Consider the following 16,546-nt stretch of genomic DNA (forward strand, 5'->3'; position numbering starts at 1 on the left):
GTGAAGTCAGTGCTACTAAAATGCAGTCCCGTCTCATTTTCCAACCAAGATCTAACTTCACTTCCTCTTACTTTTGATAACACCTAATATTCAAAAAGATTGGCTCTCTTTTCTTTTATGGCCCTTGCTAGGAAAAATGCCTCTGAGTCATAGCTTCTTGAGTCTCCAAAAAATCAGACGTTCTTTTCTACTGCTACACTTGATAAATTCCTGTACAATTGCTAACAGCATATAAATTCAAGTCCAGATGACTGGAGTAAAATTTTCACGGTTGTCATCTATAAAAAGGAGAATAAAACTGATTGTGAGAATTACTTTACTACATGTTCCTGATAACATTTACATAAACATAACTGAGAAGAGATATAGGGAAATAACAAAAAAAAAAAAAAAAGTAAGTTAACAAACAACTTGGAGACCAAATTTGCATTTTACAGCAAACAGGTGATTAACTCCATCCATCCATCTTGTAAAGACTGATGGATGATCTATAAAGATATGACATGACATTGGAAAAAAACAGACAGAAATGGAAAGTCAAGGAGGAGGACGTCGATATCGAGAAGTGGATGCAAAGAGGCCAAAGAAGTGTTTCCTGTCTCATTTTCCACCCAAGATATTTTAAGTTTGTGTGTGTGTGTGTGTGTGTGTGTGTGTGTGTGTGAGAGAGAGAGACAGATCAACTAGAGCCATAACCTATGTTTTTATTTTTAGCATTTGTTTCATTAAGAGAAAGTTCACTTACTCATTTACCTGGCATGAAAATCGTAGTTGCTGTGCATTGACAAAAGTTGCTCTGTAAATGAATTTTGTCTATCTACTTTTAGTGTACCAAAGGGCACTGTATCAAATTACTCAAAAATCTTAACCTAAGTCACAATGCTACGCTAAAGGAAATTCACTATAGCAAAAATATACCTGTTTCTATGAGTCTGTTATAGTGAGAGATGCACAAATTATTTCCCAAATTTAAAGAGCAAAGATGATGTCAACTGCCAGCATTCAATATGCCCATTATCATCAACATTATAGTCCTACCTTGTTTAAAATTAGTTATATATATAAAAGTATATATATATATATAAATAAATAAATGTACGCTTTGCGGAGTGCGGTTGGAGTGTGGATAGATGACAATAAAGGATTGAATGTGTGTAGAAAATGTAGGGAGAATGAGGAATTGAAGTGTATTTCGGATCGTGAGTGTGATATTTTTGTCAAACTTCAGAACGAAGAAAATAGCGATATGACAAGAAACGGCAAGGTTGTACATGAGAATTATGAGAGTGTGAATGATAGTATTAATGGTTTCTCAGAGAATAAAAAAGATGAGATAGATGCATTGAGTGAGATCGCGTTGTTGAATGGTGCGATAGAAAGGGCAAAACAGCAGCTAGAGTGCATGAACAAAAGTCGACTGAATGAACCAACCAATAATAAAAGGTATGACAGGAAAAATAGGCATATGAATGTGAACATGAACAAAATGAAGGATAGAGTGCTGTATGGAGACTCGTTAGTACGAGGTGTGTTAGTAGAGGATTTGACAAAATCGTACCAACCTAGTGCGACCATAAAGGATGTAACTGAGTCTATTAGAGAGCAAAAGGAAAGGGTGAAAGAAATGATTGTTGTGGCAGGTACAAATAATTTGAAAGGAGATAAAATGGAAATGATAGAAGACCTGAATGAATTGTTTGAGGTAGCAAAAGAAAAGAGTGAGAGAGTTAGAATGATTAGTCTTTTGCCACGGTATGACAGTGAAATGTTTAAAAGGAGGGCCATAATTGCGAATGACTTTATGCGTGGGTTATGTATGACGAGTGGTGTGGAATTTGTGGACGTGTGGAGTGAGTTTGATGGGCGAAAGGATCTATATAAGATGGATGGCTTGCATTTGAATGGTGTAAGAAGACTTGAGAAAGTGTTGCTGAATGTAGTGGATGTGCAAATTCATGGAAACTAGATTTGTTAAGGGGGAGGAGTAGATATACAGTCCTTAGGGAGGCAGTTGAATATAATAATGAATATAATATGCTAGAGCAAATAAGGACAACAAACCAGAGTGGGATAGTTAATATAAGGCATCAAAGTAGGGTTGGGGCTAATGGGGGTCTTAAATTCATGTACACTAATACTAGGAGTATTAGGAACAAGAAGGAAGAGTTTTTGGCCATGGTTGGCACTTCCAGACCACAGGTTATTGGTATTAGTGAAACATGGCTGACTGTAGATGATATAGCTAGTGGGATTGAATGTGATGGGTATAGTGTGTTCAGGAATGACAGAGAGAATAAAATGGGGGGAGGAGTATTGTTGATGATAGCTGATGAGCTACAGCCAAGGAGAATAGAAGTTGAATTGCAAGATAGAGAAAAGAGCACATTTGAGGCCATTTGGTGTGAGATTGTGGCTAGCAGAACTAAATATACAATTGGGTGCTGCTATAGACCAGGTGATGGAAAAGATGGTGGTGACAGTATGCACAAGCAAATAGAAGAAATGAGTGGAAGGAGGGTGATTATTATGGGAGATTTCAACTATGGTCGCATTGATTGGAGTGAGGAGAGGACACACGGGAGGAAGGAATTGGATTTTATGCAGTTATTAAGGGATAACTATCTGCGACAGCATGTAATGGAAAATACTAGGGGTCAGAGAGTGCTTGACCTAGTAATTACATCTGAGGATTTGACTGTAACAAATATGACCACATTGCCACCAATCGGTGAGAGTGATCATAGGGTCTTGACTTGGGAGGTGGCTAAAGGTGTAGAATTTTCAATTAAGACAGGGTACATGTGGAATAATCGGGCTGGAAAGTATGACAAGCTTAGGAGTTTGATTGGCTCAGTGCCATGGCATGTACAACTGCAAGGACTAGAAGTTGATAGTGCATGGAAGGTAGTTAAGAACTGCTTGCATGAAGCAATGGCTGACTGTATACCTAGAGTCCGAATAATAAATCAAGTAGGGGTTAAATGGATGAATAACACCATTAAGCTTGAGCTGCAAAAAAAGAAACAACTATGGAGGGAATTTAAGGAGAAAGGTGACCGACAAGCACATGAACGGTATAAAGCGCAGGCCAGAAGGGTAACGAGTGTGGTAAGAAAAGCAAAAAAGGATTACGAAAGAACATTGGCCATGCAGGCTAAAGAGAATCCTAAACAGTTTTTTAGATACGTAGCAAGTAAAAGGAAAAATTTACATGGCAGAATGATTTTAAAGAATGCCGATGGTGGGGAGGTAACTGAATCAGTTGAGATAGCTGAGTTACTGAGTGAACACTTTGCAAGAATATATCATCCAGGTGGTGACATTGCAGAAACGAATAAACCAGTAGATCATACGGGAATTGTGGTGAATGAAGTGGAGGTGAGTAGTCTATTGCATAACCTCAATGTCAATACATCTGTGGGATTGGATGGTATACCAGCTTGTGTAGTACAAGAAGCAGCTAAAGAATTGTCAGTACCCTTGACCATTTTGTTTAATTTGAATGTCGGGTCTGGGTTAGTCCCAAGCGAGTGGAAGGAGGGAAAAATAGTTCCACTGCATAAAGGTGGTTCCAAGACTGCTGTTGTAAATTACCGACCGATTAGCATATCAGGAATCATTGTCAAGGTCTTAGAGAAATTAGTCAAGAAAAGAATACAGGATTGGATAGATGAAAATAGGATATTGTATGGGGGACAACATGGTTTTGTGAAGGGTAGATCATGCCTCAGTAACTTGCTCACATTTTATAACACAGTGACGGCTGAACTGGATAGGGGTAATGGGTTTACAGTGATACTACTGGACCTTGCCAAGGCCTTTGACAGGATACCACATGGAACCCTAATCAGTAAACTGGAGCAGATGGGGATAGATATAGGGTTGGTGAGATGGATAGGAGGGTGGTTGAAGGAGAGATACCAGAGAGTGGTTTATTCAGGAGTGGAGTCAAAAAGACGGCTTGTAACTAGTGGAGTGCCACAGGGCTCTGTTCTTGGACCACTGCTTTTCGATTTGTTCATCAATGATATTGGAAAGGATTTGAGAGGAAGTGTTCACTTGTTTGCTGATGATGCAAAGTTGGGTAGAGCAATTGTGAGTGCACAGGATGTCAAAATTTTACAGGATGATTTGGATAGTTTGGAGGACTGGGCTAGGAAAAATGGATGTCAGTTCAATGTGGCAAAGTGTAAGGTTATGCACTTTGTGGTGAAAAGAACAGCAGCAGTATATCGCATTGGCGGAACCGTACTCCAGGAGATTGATGAGGCCAGGGATTTGGGAGTGCTGGTGGATAGGGAGTTGAAGTTTAGGGGGCACATTGCAAAAGTGACTAAAACAGCTCACCAAATCACTTGGCTTATGAAAAATATTTTAACATGCAGAGACAAACAAGTTGTTGTTCCTCTGTATCGAGCCTTGATAAGACCCCATCTGGACTTCTGTGCCCAGTTATGGGCACCAGGGTTTCTTCGTGATGGGGAGGAAGTGGAGAGGGTCCAGAGACAAGTGACCAAGATGATAGCAGGTCTGTGGAATGAACCTTATGAGAATAGGTTGAGGATTTGTGGGTTGCAGAAATTGGACGATAGGCGAAGGAGGGGTGATATGATTGAGACATTCAAATTACTGAAGGGTTTTTATAAGATTGATCCAGAAGATATTTTTGAAAATATGACTGGTGGTGGGAGGACTAGGGGCCATGCATGGAAGCTGGGCATGAGCATGGTTGACAAGGGTGTTAGAGCTAGGTTTTTTACTTGGAGAGTGGTGAATGAGTGGAATAAGCTTCCAGAGTCTGTTGTGGGTGCTACGACCGTGAATGAGTTCAAGGCAAGATATGATAGATACTGTGTGAATGCTGAATAGTTGTTCCAGACATGATGTTAGGGCCTCCCTCGATGAGTCTGTCGACTCCTTGGAGTTTCCCGGAACAATAATAATAATAATAATAATATCTAACATTATCAAAAAATATAAATTATAGATAAAATAATTTCTGGATGAAAATTTAAATAGCTACCTTAGCTGTTTTGTCTTGAGAACCAGTCGCAATAACTTTATCATTGGGTGATACAGCAATACAATTAATGCTTTTCTCATGTGCACTAACAGTATATTTTGCAACCAGAGAGAGGTCAGAAGAATCTGTAACTTTCGTAGGCATACTCCACAACTTAACAGTTGTATCATTTCCTCCAGATATTACAAACTGCATATTCAGTCTTGGATAAGAAAGAAAAACAGCCACAAAAAACAATTTATAAAAATTATTCTATATAAGATAAAAATATCATTATAATAAGAAATACTGAAATATTTTTTTACAAATACTTAGGAATTCATATGCTCCTAACTATTAACAAAGGAAGGTGATATACGGGCTGTATCATACAAAAAGGGTAGAGCATAAAAAGGTAGGAAAGACTATAATCACTTTTTTTTTTTCAATATTTCCTTATGGAAAAAAAAAAAAGATTTTAAGTGATAACAATAGCATGCTTTATGATGCAGATGACTGCAAAAAAAAAAAAAAAATGCATCAATATTAAAGACACGAAAGGTGATTTTTCTTTAAATAATACAGCAATGATAAATCATAAGCAAAAATAGTCAATTTATACTTCTATAAATACTAAATGCTAAAACATATGCTCATAAACATATCAAATTCCACTTTTGTGAATTTGAATATTATGACAACTATTGAAAATCACTAACAGAGATAAATGGTAAGCAAAAATCAAAAATACATCATCATTAATGACATAGGCTACTATGACAGCACTACATGATTCAGTTTATATTATTATTAATCACCTAGCCAAAATTTTCCTCCAATTAGTCTATTACTTGTCGCAAGTTTTTTCACTTGGTTATACTATAAATGAAAGATGGCAGGCAATTATATTATTGGTTTCATCCTTTATGCAAGGGTAAGCAAACAAAGTTTGCATCTGAAGTCACTTCAAGGCTGATATATGACTTCACATCAATTGCCTTAGAATCCCATAATGCAAAGCACATATTCTTAGACATGTATAAACTTATGCATTATGAGAAGGGTCACTACCAAGACCACTTTCAACCTTTATATTGATCATATCAATATAAAGGTTGAAATTAATATAAATCTCATCAATTTATCACTTCTGGGAGCCAGACCCAGAAGTGATACCACGGTTGAAGTAATGCAGAAGTCAAACACATGTCTGTAAGGATATATGCTTTGCATTAGTTGATGTGAAGTCATTGGCCTCTAACATACAAGTAGTAAAGTGACTTCATGCACAAACTTTGCCTGCTTACACTTGGAGAAAGGAAGGATGAAACCAAGAATATAATTTTTTGGTATCTTTAATTCACAGTATAACCAAGCAAAAAAATTTTCAACATCTATCTCTAATCCAAAGTATTTTACTAATCTATCAACATCTATCTCTAATCCAAAGGTGTAACACGTTCATGTTTTGACTACTTGTATATGGTAATATCACTTCCGCATTACTTCAACTTTGGTAATACTTCTGGGTCTGGCTCTCACTGTTGAAATTAATAAAGGTCGAAACTGTTTTAGGGTAGTGACCCTTCCGATAATACACCCATTTTGTTTAAGTAACCAAACCACCTTAGACTAGCTGTGCTTACACATTCTTGAATGCTACCAATGTCAAGTTCCTTTCTAATATCATCATTTTTAACATGATTATGCTACTGATGCCATCTTTTCACCCACCTAATTTTTCTCAGAACTCTCATATCTGTATGCTACAGTCTTTGATCAAGTGCTTTATATCTAACCCAACTGTCAGATCCATACCTTGTTAACGCATTACTGGATGCTGACAATGTCAAGTTCTTTCCTAATATCCTCATTTTTAATATGATATTGCCATTGATGCCATCTATTCACGCCTCTAATCTTTCTCAGGACTCACATATCTGCGGTCTCTAGTCTCTGGTCAAGTGTTTTACTTCTGACCCAGCTCCCAGATCCATAAGTTAAAACTGGTTTGAACACTGTCTTGTATACAGCTAATTTAGTGTTCCGACTAATTTCTCTCTTATTCCATATGAATTTATTCAATTGACTTCCCATCATACCGGCTTTGCTGATTCTGTTGTCTATTTCTATATTTAATTTACCATCTTCACTAAAAATCGTGCCTAAGTAACTGAAATGTTTTACTTGTTCCACAGGTTCTCCATTCACAACAGTTGACATTTTCAATGATTCTGCCTATTTTCATTGTCTTTGTCTTTTTATTGCTCACCTGCATACCATATCTATTACAACAGCTATTCAATTTAGTCAGAGAATCTCGCAGACTTGTAGTGGATTTATTTAGAAGTATAAAATCATCCGCATAAAGCAAAGAGCTGACATTAACATCTCCAATTTCGATATCAGGTTTAATACCACTTTCCTTCTTAATGTGATCCATATAGATAATGAATAACAGAGGGGATAATGTACATCCTTGTCTCACACCAGATTTAACATTAAACCATCTTCCTGTACTTCCTTCAATTCTAACTGCTGACTTACAACTCAAATAAAGACTAAGTATTGCTTGATATAATGCCCCATTGACACCATATAACTGCAGCGTATTGAATAGCTTCTCTCTTGGCACCTTGTCATATGCCTTTTCCAAATCGACAAAACTTAAATACAGATCTTTGTTATATTCCCATGCTTTCTCGACTATTTGTCGTAAAGTGAAGATCTGATCCTGACAGCCTCTATTTGGCCTGAATCCAGCTTGTTCTTCACCAAGCTTTTCTTCCACAATTCTTCTCAACCGTTTCTCAAGTATACTTGCATAGATCTTTCCAGGAACACTCAGTAGGGAAATACCTCTGTAATTCTCACATTCAGTTTTATTTCCCTTTTTATATATGGGTACTATGAGAGCTCTACTCCAATCATCGGGAATTCGTCCCTCAGTCCAGGCTTTCTGAACTATGCAGTGCAGCCACTGTAAGACATTTATACCACCATACTTCAGCATTTCTGGTCGAATATCATCTACTCCTGCAGCCTTTCCACATTTCAAGCCTTTGATGGCTTTTTCTACTTCAAGTATGGATATGTATTCCTGACTGCATGCCTGGTCAGTGTTTTTTATCACTGTGTTGTCATCACTGCTTGTTTCATTTAGCAGTTTTTCAAAGTAATTACTCCATACTTCAAGGATATCTTTTTCTCCTGTTTTCATGTCACCTTTATCATCTCTAACTCCTTTTACAGCACTCTTTCCTCCATTCCTAAGCTTCTTCAACAACCTCCAGAATATTTTGCCACCTTCTTGACATTTATTTTCTATATTCTTGCCAAAGTCCTCCCATGACTTTTGTTTAGCTAGTTTTACACAGTGTTTCGCTTTCTTACATTTTTCTCTGTATTCTGTAAGAGTAAAAGCTGACTTATTTGCCAGGAACTTTTGATATGCTTTCTTCTTTTCCTTCACTGCCTCTTTAACTTCCTGTGTCCACCATGGAGTTCTAATTTTTCTATCATTGCACACACCCTCTCCACATGCCTCACTGGCTGAATCAATCAGGGCTTTCTTCAAGGCTTGCCACTGAATCTCCAAGGTTTGATTCCTGTTCTCAAACTCTTTCATTTTCTTTTCAATAATCTTTCTGTATTTTAGTCTACAGTTCACATCTGAGAGCTGCGCAACTTTTATTCGCTTTAAAACTTTCTTACACGTTATTCTTTTCAATATGAAATTCAATTTTATCCTGCTCAAGACTAAATAGTGAACGCTTCCAATTTCAAATCCTCTGTACACTCTGGTGTCCTGCACCAAGGAGAAAACATCACTATCAACAATAACATAGTCAATGAGACTTTTCTTATTCCTAGCCTCTTCTCTCCATGTGAATTTGTGCACATTTTTATGTTGGAACATGGTGTTAGTAATAACCAGCCCATGTCCTGAGCAGAAATCCAACAGATATTTGCCATTATTATTAGCTTTGCTCTTTTCTCCAAATTTTCCCAAAATATTTTTATATGTCTCACAATCATTTCCTACTCTGCTATTTAGATCCCCAACAAGGACCACCTTTTCCTTTTTCATTGTGTCAGTTGCTTTTTCTAAAACGTCAAAAAATTCCTCCACTTCTACCTTAGTAGAACCTTCTGTGGGACCATAGGCACAAATAAGTCTCATTGTCCAGTTCCCCATTCTCATATTTGCCCACATTACTCTACTTGAGACTGACTGCCATTCAAGAAGATTAGCCTCATATTTTGTGTTGAATACTATGGCTACTCCTTCTTTTCCTTGATTGTCATTGCCTGAATATAACATTTTGTATTTATAAACTCACCCCTATTGTGTCGATCTGGTACTTATCTAATTCCTCAGCTAGCTCCATTTCTTTGCCATTCAGGCTTCTTAAGTTGATAGTACCGATCTTTAAATCTGGTGATGTTGAGTTGGGGTTTGTTTTCAGATTTGTTCCAGTAGCTGACTTTTCGCTGTTTGCCCTGGTTCCCTGGCGAAAACAACGGGGGCCTTGTTTAACAGGGCGATGCCCCAGCCGGCATGAAATTTTGTCATGTTGTACCATCATTTTTTATTTTGGTTTAACCAATAAGAATACAATTTGGTCGGCTAAATCCCAAATTGCCAGCCCATCCTCGTTCGTTCAGTATCAAAGTAGATACCCAACAGGGTGCACCACGAGAAGGTGAGGATTGGACATTAGGTCAGAAGCCCTGGTCGGTTCTCCGCATTCCTTTAAAGGCTATGTGGAGGTCTCCTCTCAGTTATACAGCTTTGACCCTTAAGCACCCTTTTTTTATTTTTTTTTTTTTTTTTTTCACCAGAGGTCAGGCCAACAATTGTGGTAGCGGTTGGTCAGTGTCTTTAACGAACCAGTTTGATTGTAGTATAGCTTGTTTCCTGTGTATATTTGTACGCTCCAGAAGATGACCTTGACATAAAGGTCGAAATGTCGAATGTAGATTTTAGTTATATTAAACTAAAGTTTTTATTCAAACACGGTAGTTGTCTCCATAATTTTCAAAAATGCATTTGGATCACTGTGTAAGCCTAAAAGAAAGGAATAATTACAAGAGATTCATGGGAGGTGGTTTAGTTGTAGGTAAGAAGACCATACCAAGAGGTTCTGCAAGGAGTATAACACTGGATGGGACAATAATAGTAAAATCCTGTATCAAGAATACCTAGAGTGTGGTGACCCTCACATTGCAGATGAACTCATTCACAACCTTGACGTCAACCGACAGAAAAAATGGACGGAAACAGTAGAAAAACTAGATTTTCGGCACTCCAGTAGAAACGCATTCTGCTGTTGCTTCCTGAATGGACGAATTTTAAGAAATTATTCATTCAGAATCTAATATAAGAATTTGGGTAACTCAGATAATACCTGGTTAACAGCACATAGTTCTGAATTTTTGTTGTATAGGAAGTTGTGTAATAACATGTAAATCGCACTAGAAAAATCTTGTAGTTGAAAACTAAACTGAGGGATTATCAGATAAATGAATTGGTAATAAGGAAATAGTAGTAGTATAATCTTGTCCCATTAAGCTGTCTTAAACTTAATAAGTCGCCAAAGAAGTTAAGAGTACGAGTGCAAAGGTCAAGTTACATACGTACGTATTGGTGGTAATGCCGCAAGCTAAAACGTACGAGGAAGATGACACATGAGGGATTCCCTAGAATACAGCACCTAATGGCAGATAGGACTTTGAGGATCATCTTGAGGGCATGAAAACAAAGGGTCGTGTGGAAAAGAAGGAACAAAATAAAGGCAATGTGTGCGATAATGCGAGGCTTTTTTCTGGTTGTTCCTGACTTCACCTCGAGGATTCCTGACTAGCGGACAGAGTAGGGATGATCAAGAGGGTCCCATAATGCCGGATAGTGGACAGGCATTCTGAGTAAGCCAAACAAGATTCCATGACGAGCAACACGCGAATCATCGGCCCATGCAGAAATTGTGCCGACCGCCGGATGTCCCACTCAAGTAGGAGCAGAGACAACACTATATCAAGGCAGTGAGAAGTTCGAGTCCGGAAGAATGTAAAACGGAGGGCGTAGTCATAAGCCTATTGCAGAAGCAACCGATCGAAGGAGGACCCGAATAACACGTGGTCATTAACAGGCCTTCGGAAAAAGAATGGTTAATGTAAAGACCTTTACTGTATATTTGAATGAGACAGAATTTAATGTTAGATTATATTAAGTGGACAATTCATAGTGGACTATAATAAGGATTTGTATTTTGAGATAGAGTAATTCTGCTGAACAAAGGAATGTCAGGAGTGAAATTTTAGCTGCATGTGACATAGATTATATGTGAATTTGTAATTTTGTAGATGATCTATACCAGAATAGTAACGGGTTGTGAAATGTCTTTAAATGTAGCATGCAATAAGAATTTGATTTAGAATAACATAGTTAGCTAGTTTTAATGTTTTATAGTTTGTGTTTGATTAGCAATTTGATCTGTGAGTGTTTTGTTAAATTAGCATTGAGTAACTAACTTAGCAAGAGATTTTGAAAAGCTTAGTATCCTATTCCAATTATAGTTGTAAAGTGTAATTTGTTCCAATAAACATGTTTTGTTGTATATGCCTGATTTCGAGAATTCAAATTACCATTTTCCCCCCCCCACCCCCCCCCCCCCCCACCCCCCCCCCCCCCCACCCCCCCCCCCCCCCACCCCCCCCCCCCCCCACCCCCCCCCCCCCCCACCCCCCCCCCCCCCCACCCCCCCCCCCCCCCACCCCCCCCCCCCCCCACCCCCCCCCCCCCCCACCCCCCCCCCCCCCCACCCCCCCCCCCCCCCACCCCCCCCCCCCCCCACCCCCCCCCCCCCCCACCCCCCCCCCCCCCCACCCCCCCCCCCCCCCACCCCCCCCCCCCCCCACCCCCCCCCCCCCCCACCCCCCCCCCCCCCCACCCCCCCCCCCCCCCACCCCCCCCCCCCCCCACCCCCCCCCCCCCCCACCCCCCCCCCCCCCCACCCCCCCCCCCCCCCACCCCCCCCCCCCCCCACCCCCCCCCCCCCCCACCCCCCCCCCCCCCCACCCCCCCCCCCCCCCACCCCCCCCCCCCCCCACCCCCCCCCCCCCCCACCCCCCCCCCCCCCCACCCCCCCCCATGAGTATTCTATATATTCTATGAAGGAGTTACTGGATGAAGAGAAAAAGAAAAGTAAGAAGATGAAGGCCGTAAGTCTCCTGCCAAGCTATGATAGAAGCAAAATGAGAAAGAAGGAATTGATAACAAATGAAAAGATTCATTAATTCATTCATTCATTTCATTTTGTAGGGTGATTCAACAGCCATGAGCCCCTTTTATGGGGAGGTATGACACTAACTCAACACCCCCCCCCCCCCCTGTTTTTATCCGGGCTCGGGACCAGCATAGCTAGCTGACAATTCAGATCTATGGCTGAAAGGATTGTCTTAAGTATTCCTGACTGTATCCATACGTGTTCACGGGGCTGGTTTTCTGCTTGCGGGATGAAAAATCCCAGATAAACTGGGATTTATTTGGGGGGTTTCATCGATGGGAATCGAACCTAGGACACTTCTTCCCCAGGCATATTGTTTCGAAGCGCATGGCCACTAGGCTAATCCATCTTTTCACCGTCTTTTCAGACGGTGAAAAGATGGATTTTTATAATGCTGATGGACTGTACCTAAAAGGTTTCGGTGTCTAGAGAAAGCTTTGTTCACTGAGAATGCTGAAGTGCAAAATCAGGAAAAGTTAAGCAACTAGGTGAGTGTGGGCGAAGGAACCCACAAGGCAAGTCATTGTGAGAATGACCAACAAAGGTGGAATCTAGTCCATCAGGCAACAATATTGAATAGAGTAGTCTATTCAGAAAGTAAATGTTAGGGGCGTAAAAAGGATGCTACGGTTTCTGGTTCCTCTTGTTTCTGATACTCCAGAAGTATCAGAAACAAGAGGAGGGGGGTTTTTGTAATTGGTTAGTGGCCAAAAGTTATAAGCATTAGTGAGACTTGACTAAAAGCACGATATAATCAGAAAAATAGAATGTAATGGGTTTAGTATTTTCAAGTGAGATAGAGAAGACAAGATGGGGAGAGAGGTACTGCTGATGATGACAGAAAAACTGCAGCCAAAAAGAATGGGAAACTGGTGAGAGGAATGGCTGTTCATTTCAAGCAATCTGGTGTGAGATCGAGGCCAATAAGACAGAAAGTATTGATTTTGTATATTCAATACAAAAAATATTGAAGCAAGAAAGATCTTGCTTCAATATTCCTTCCTTTTGATAATATTTTGATCACTAGTCAAGTTCTCTCATCTTCGATAAAGTTTCGCATCTAGCCTGTTCTAACACACAATGCATAAAGTCTCCTCAGCCTCTAAAAATCTTAGTATTCTTTTTCACTCAAAGTGCTTCTCTCTTGTACAACTTTAAATGATTTCCAAATACCAAATTTGGCTGACTTTAGAGTACTGCACTCACATTTACAGGGGTGTAATTAAAATCTCCATGAAAACGCTCAACTGCATACAAGAGAAGGCAGTCTGGTTAATAAGATAACCCTCTCGTATATCTTTCTCATGGACTTGCTACAACTGCTTTGCTTTGTTTCTGGAAGATGTTTTTTTTTTTAGTTCTCCCAGGGACACTGTTTTACCAAACCAACTACCACATTTCTCTGCTTTTCTCCACTGATGTAAGAACTAATGCAAGTACTATTCAATAACAATACACAAATTGTGCAAATCCACTATTAGTGAACCAATGTCTCATGTTCTTCTTTCATTCCATATGTCTTTGTTCATTGGAAGGGCCTTCTACCATCCATTTTTCCCCAATAAATAAAACCTCCTAGCCCTCATAAAAAAAAAAAAACATATTAACTGTTTATGTTCTTCTTCCTCACTAATCACTTAAGTACTCAACTCACTATTGTTTTGTAAGTTTCGTGCACAGACTTAATCATAAAAAAAAAAATCTAAACATAAATTATTTGCCAGCTATCAAGAAGTAGACACACTGAATTTTAAGCAACAGTCTATTATAGATCAGAAATTTGTTTCATTTTTTGCACTCATTTAACAGACATCTTAAGCAATCATCGTCACCATCAAATTCCTGACATGTACCCTCAAGGGGTGTAAAAGATACGATAGCACTACATGAAAAATTTACATCATTACTAATTTCCTATCTACAATTTTCCTCAAAATCAATCTGTTACCAGTCTAGACTTAATCATTATCAGATCTTATATTTCTATCTTCTAAGACCGTGCTTCCCAAACTTCTGGATATCAGGGTCCCCTTTGAAAAAATTAAAATATTTCACGCCCCCCCCTTGAAAAAAATCGTAATATACACATATATTATTATAATATTTATTGTATTTATAATCAATACAAAACATACACAGTGATATGGCAAAAATCAAATGCAAATAATGCATTTTTAGCATCTTACATACACATTTGACATGGCACATCATCTCATATTTTATATAGATAGATATATTGTTATTGTACATTTGCAGAACAAGCACATGAAATGTAAAACAATTAGTAATAAAGAAAGAATTAAAAACATAAAAGAAGTTTAATAACAATTTAATGGGATGGATGTGTTTCAATACTGCTACACAAAAAGTCAATATCAGGTGAAATATTTGAAACTGCAATTGTTAGATTTCTGCTTTGAAATGAAACTTATATGAATAAGCATAAATTTACTAATAATCATTAAGTGTCAAAACATGCAGGAAGCAAAATTTCTGAACCCGCACGAATGTGATTTTTTTTCCATTAAAATATAAAAAATAACAAAAAAGAAATAAAAAAAATACATTTCTTTTAAGATAAAAAAAATCTACTTAGTCTTAAAACATTTTCAATTTGTTTTGATTATTTCACGCCTCCCCCTCAACAAAACCTATGGCTCCCCGTTTGGGAAATGCTGTTCTAAGGCACTGTATCAATTTACCTTTATCTCAGTCTTCCTCTGGGTCTTTTTTCCTACCAACCTGGCAGAGAACACTTGTTTTGCTAATCTTTCCTCTCCCATTCTGCTTAAGTTACCATACCACCTGAGATTAGATCTGCAAACACATTCCTAGAAGTTAACAATGTCAAGTTCTTTACTAAATATCCTCATTTTTAATATGATATTGCCATTGATGCCATCTGTTCACACTCCAATCTTTCGCAGGACTCTCGTATCTGCAGTAGCTAGTCTTTGGTCGAGTTTTTATTTCTAACCCAGCACTCAGATTAATCAGTTAAATTTGGTTTGAACAGTGTTCAAAGCAATAAATTAGCTGTTCCATACAGCTAATTTAGTGTTTTGACTAATTTCTGTCTTATTGCATATAAATTTATTCAGTTGATTTCATACCAGGTATAGCTTTGTTGATTTTGTTGTCTATTTCTATATTTAATTTACCTTCTTCACTAAAAATCATGCCTAAGTAGCTGAAATGTTTTACTTGTTCTACAGGTTCTCTATTCACAACACAGTTGACATTTTCAATGATTCTGCCTATTTTCATTGTCTTTGTCTTTTTATTGCTGACCTTCATACCATATCGATTACAACAGTTATTCAATTTAGTCAGAGAATCTTGCAGACTTATAGTGGATTTATTTAGAAGTATAACATCATCTGCATAAAGCAAAGAGCTGACATTAACATCTCAAATTTTGATATCATGTTTAATACCACTTTCCTTCATAATGTGATCCATATAGATAATGAATAACAGAGGGGATAATGTGCATCCTTGTGTCACACCAGATTTAACATTAAACCACCTTCGTGTACTTCCATCAATTCTAACTGCAGACTTACAACTCAAATAAAGACTAAGTATTACTTGATATAATGTTCCACTGACAACCATATAACTGTAACGTTTTGAATAGCTATTTCTCTTGGCACCTTGTCACATGCCTTTTCCAGATCTACGAACTTAACTACAGATCTTTGTTATATATCCCCATGATTTTTCAACTATTTGTCATAAAGTGCTATAAAGTACTATCATATCCTGTACACCCCTTGAGGGTACATGGCAGGAATTTGATGATGATGTCATAAAGTGAAAATCTGATCCTAACAGCCTCTATCTGGCCTGAATCCAGCTTGCTCTACACCAAACTTCCCTTCCACAATCCTGCTCAACAGTTTCTCAAGTATACTTGCATAAATCTTACCAGAAACATTCAGTAGGGAAATACCTCTGTAATTCTCACATTCAGCACTGATATTGTTAAAATTAATTCACTTTAAAGATAATATCCAACTAATCACAAATTCATTTCAGAATCAAATAGGCGTAGCTGATGTGAAACAAATGGCTATGCCAATTATTAAGATATTTAAGTAATTTTTGAAGGGGGGAAGAGGGAGATTCAGTAAAGAGTAGAAAATTGTAGCTAATTAAGTAATTCCACATACTATCTAAATTAGCAGTAAATTTATTCCATATTCAGTAGTTCCATCTTCACAGCATACGGTATTTTATGGACAATGATTTT

The 16,546-nt window shown here is 38.4% G+C and overlaps 1 protein-coding gene across 4 annotated transcripts in view; it reads right to left on the reverse strand.

The window, feature by feature from the left end:
- LOC150099104 (transducin beta-like protein 3) overlaps positions 1-16,546 on the reverse strand; it is a 470,278-nt gene that overhangs the window by 234,091 nt on the left and 219,641 nt on the right. For all 4 annotated transcript variants that reach the window (XM_090405846.1, XM_090405845.1, XM_090405844.1 and 1 more), the window contains exon 12: positions 5,024-5,225. In XM_090405846.1, the coding sequence (XP_090261972.1) occupies positions 5,024-5,225 (202 nt within the window). The remainder of the gene's footprint in view (positions 1-5,023; positions 5,226-16,546) is intronic.

The sequence above is a fragment of the Typopeltis vanoorti genome, chromosome 15 (assembly GCF_054136105.1).
Source record: "Typopeltis vanoorti isolate ZY-2024b chromosome 15, IOZ_Tvanoo_1.0, whole genome shotgun sequence".
NCBI classification, from domain to species: Eukaryota; Metazoa; Arthropoda; class Arachnida; order Uropygi; family Thelyphonidae; genus Typopeltis; species Typopeltis vanoorti.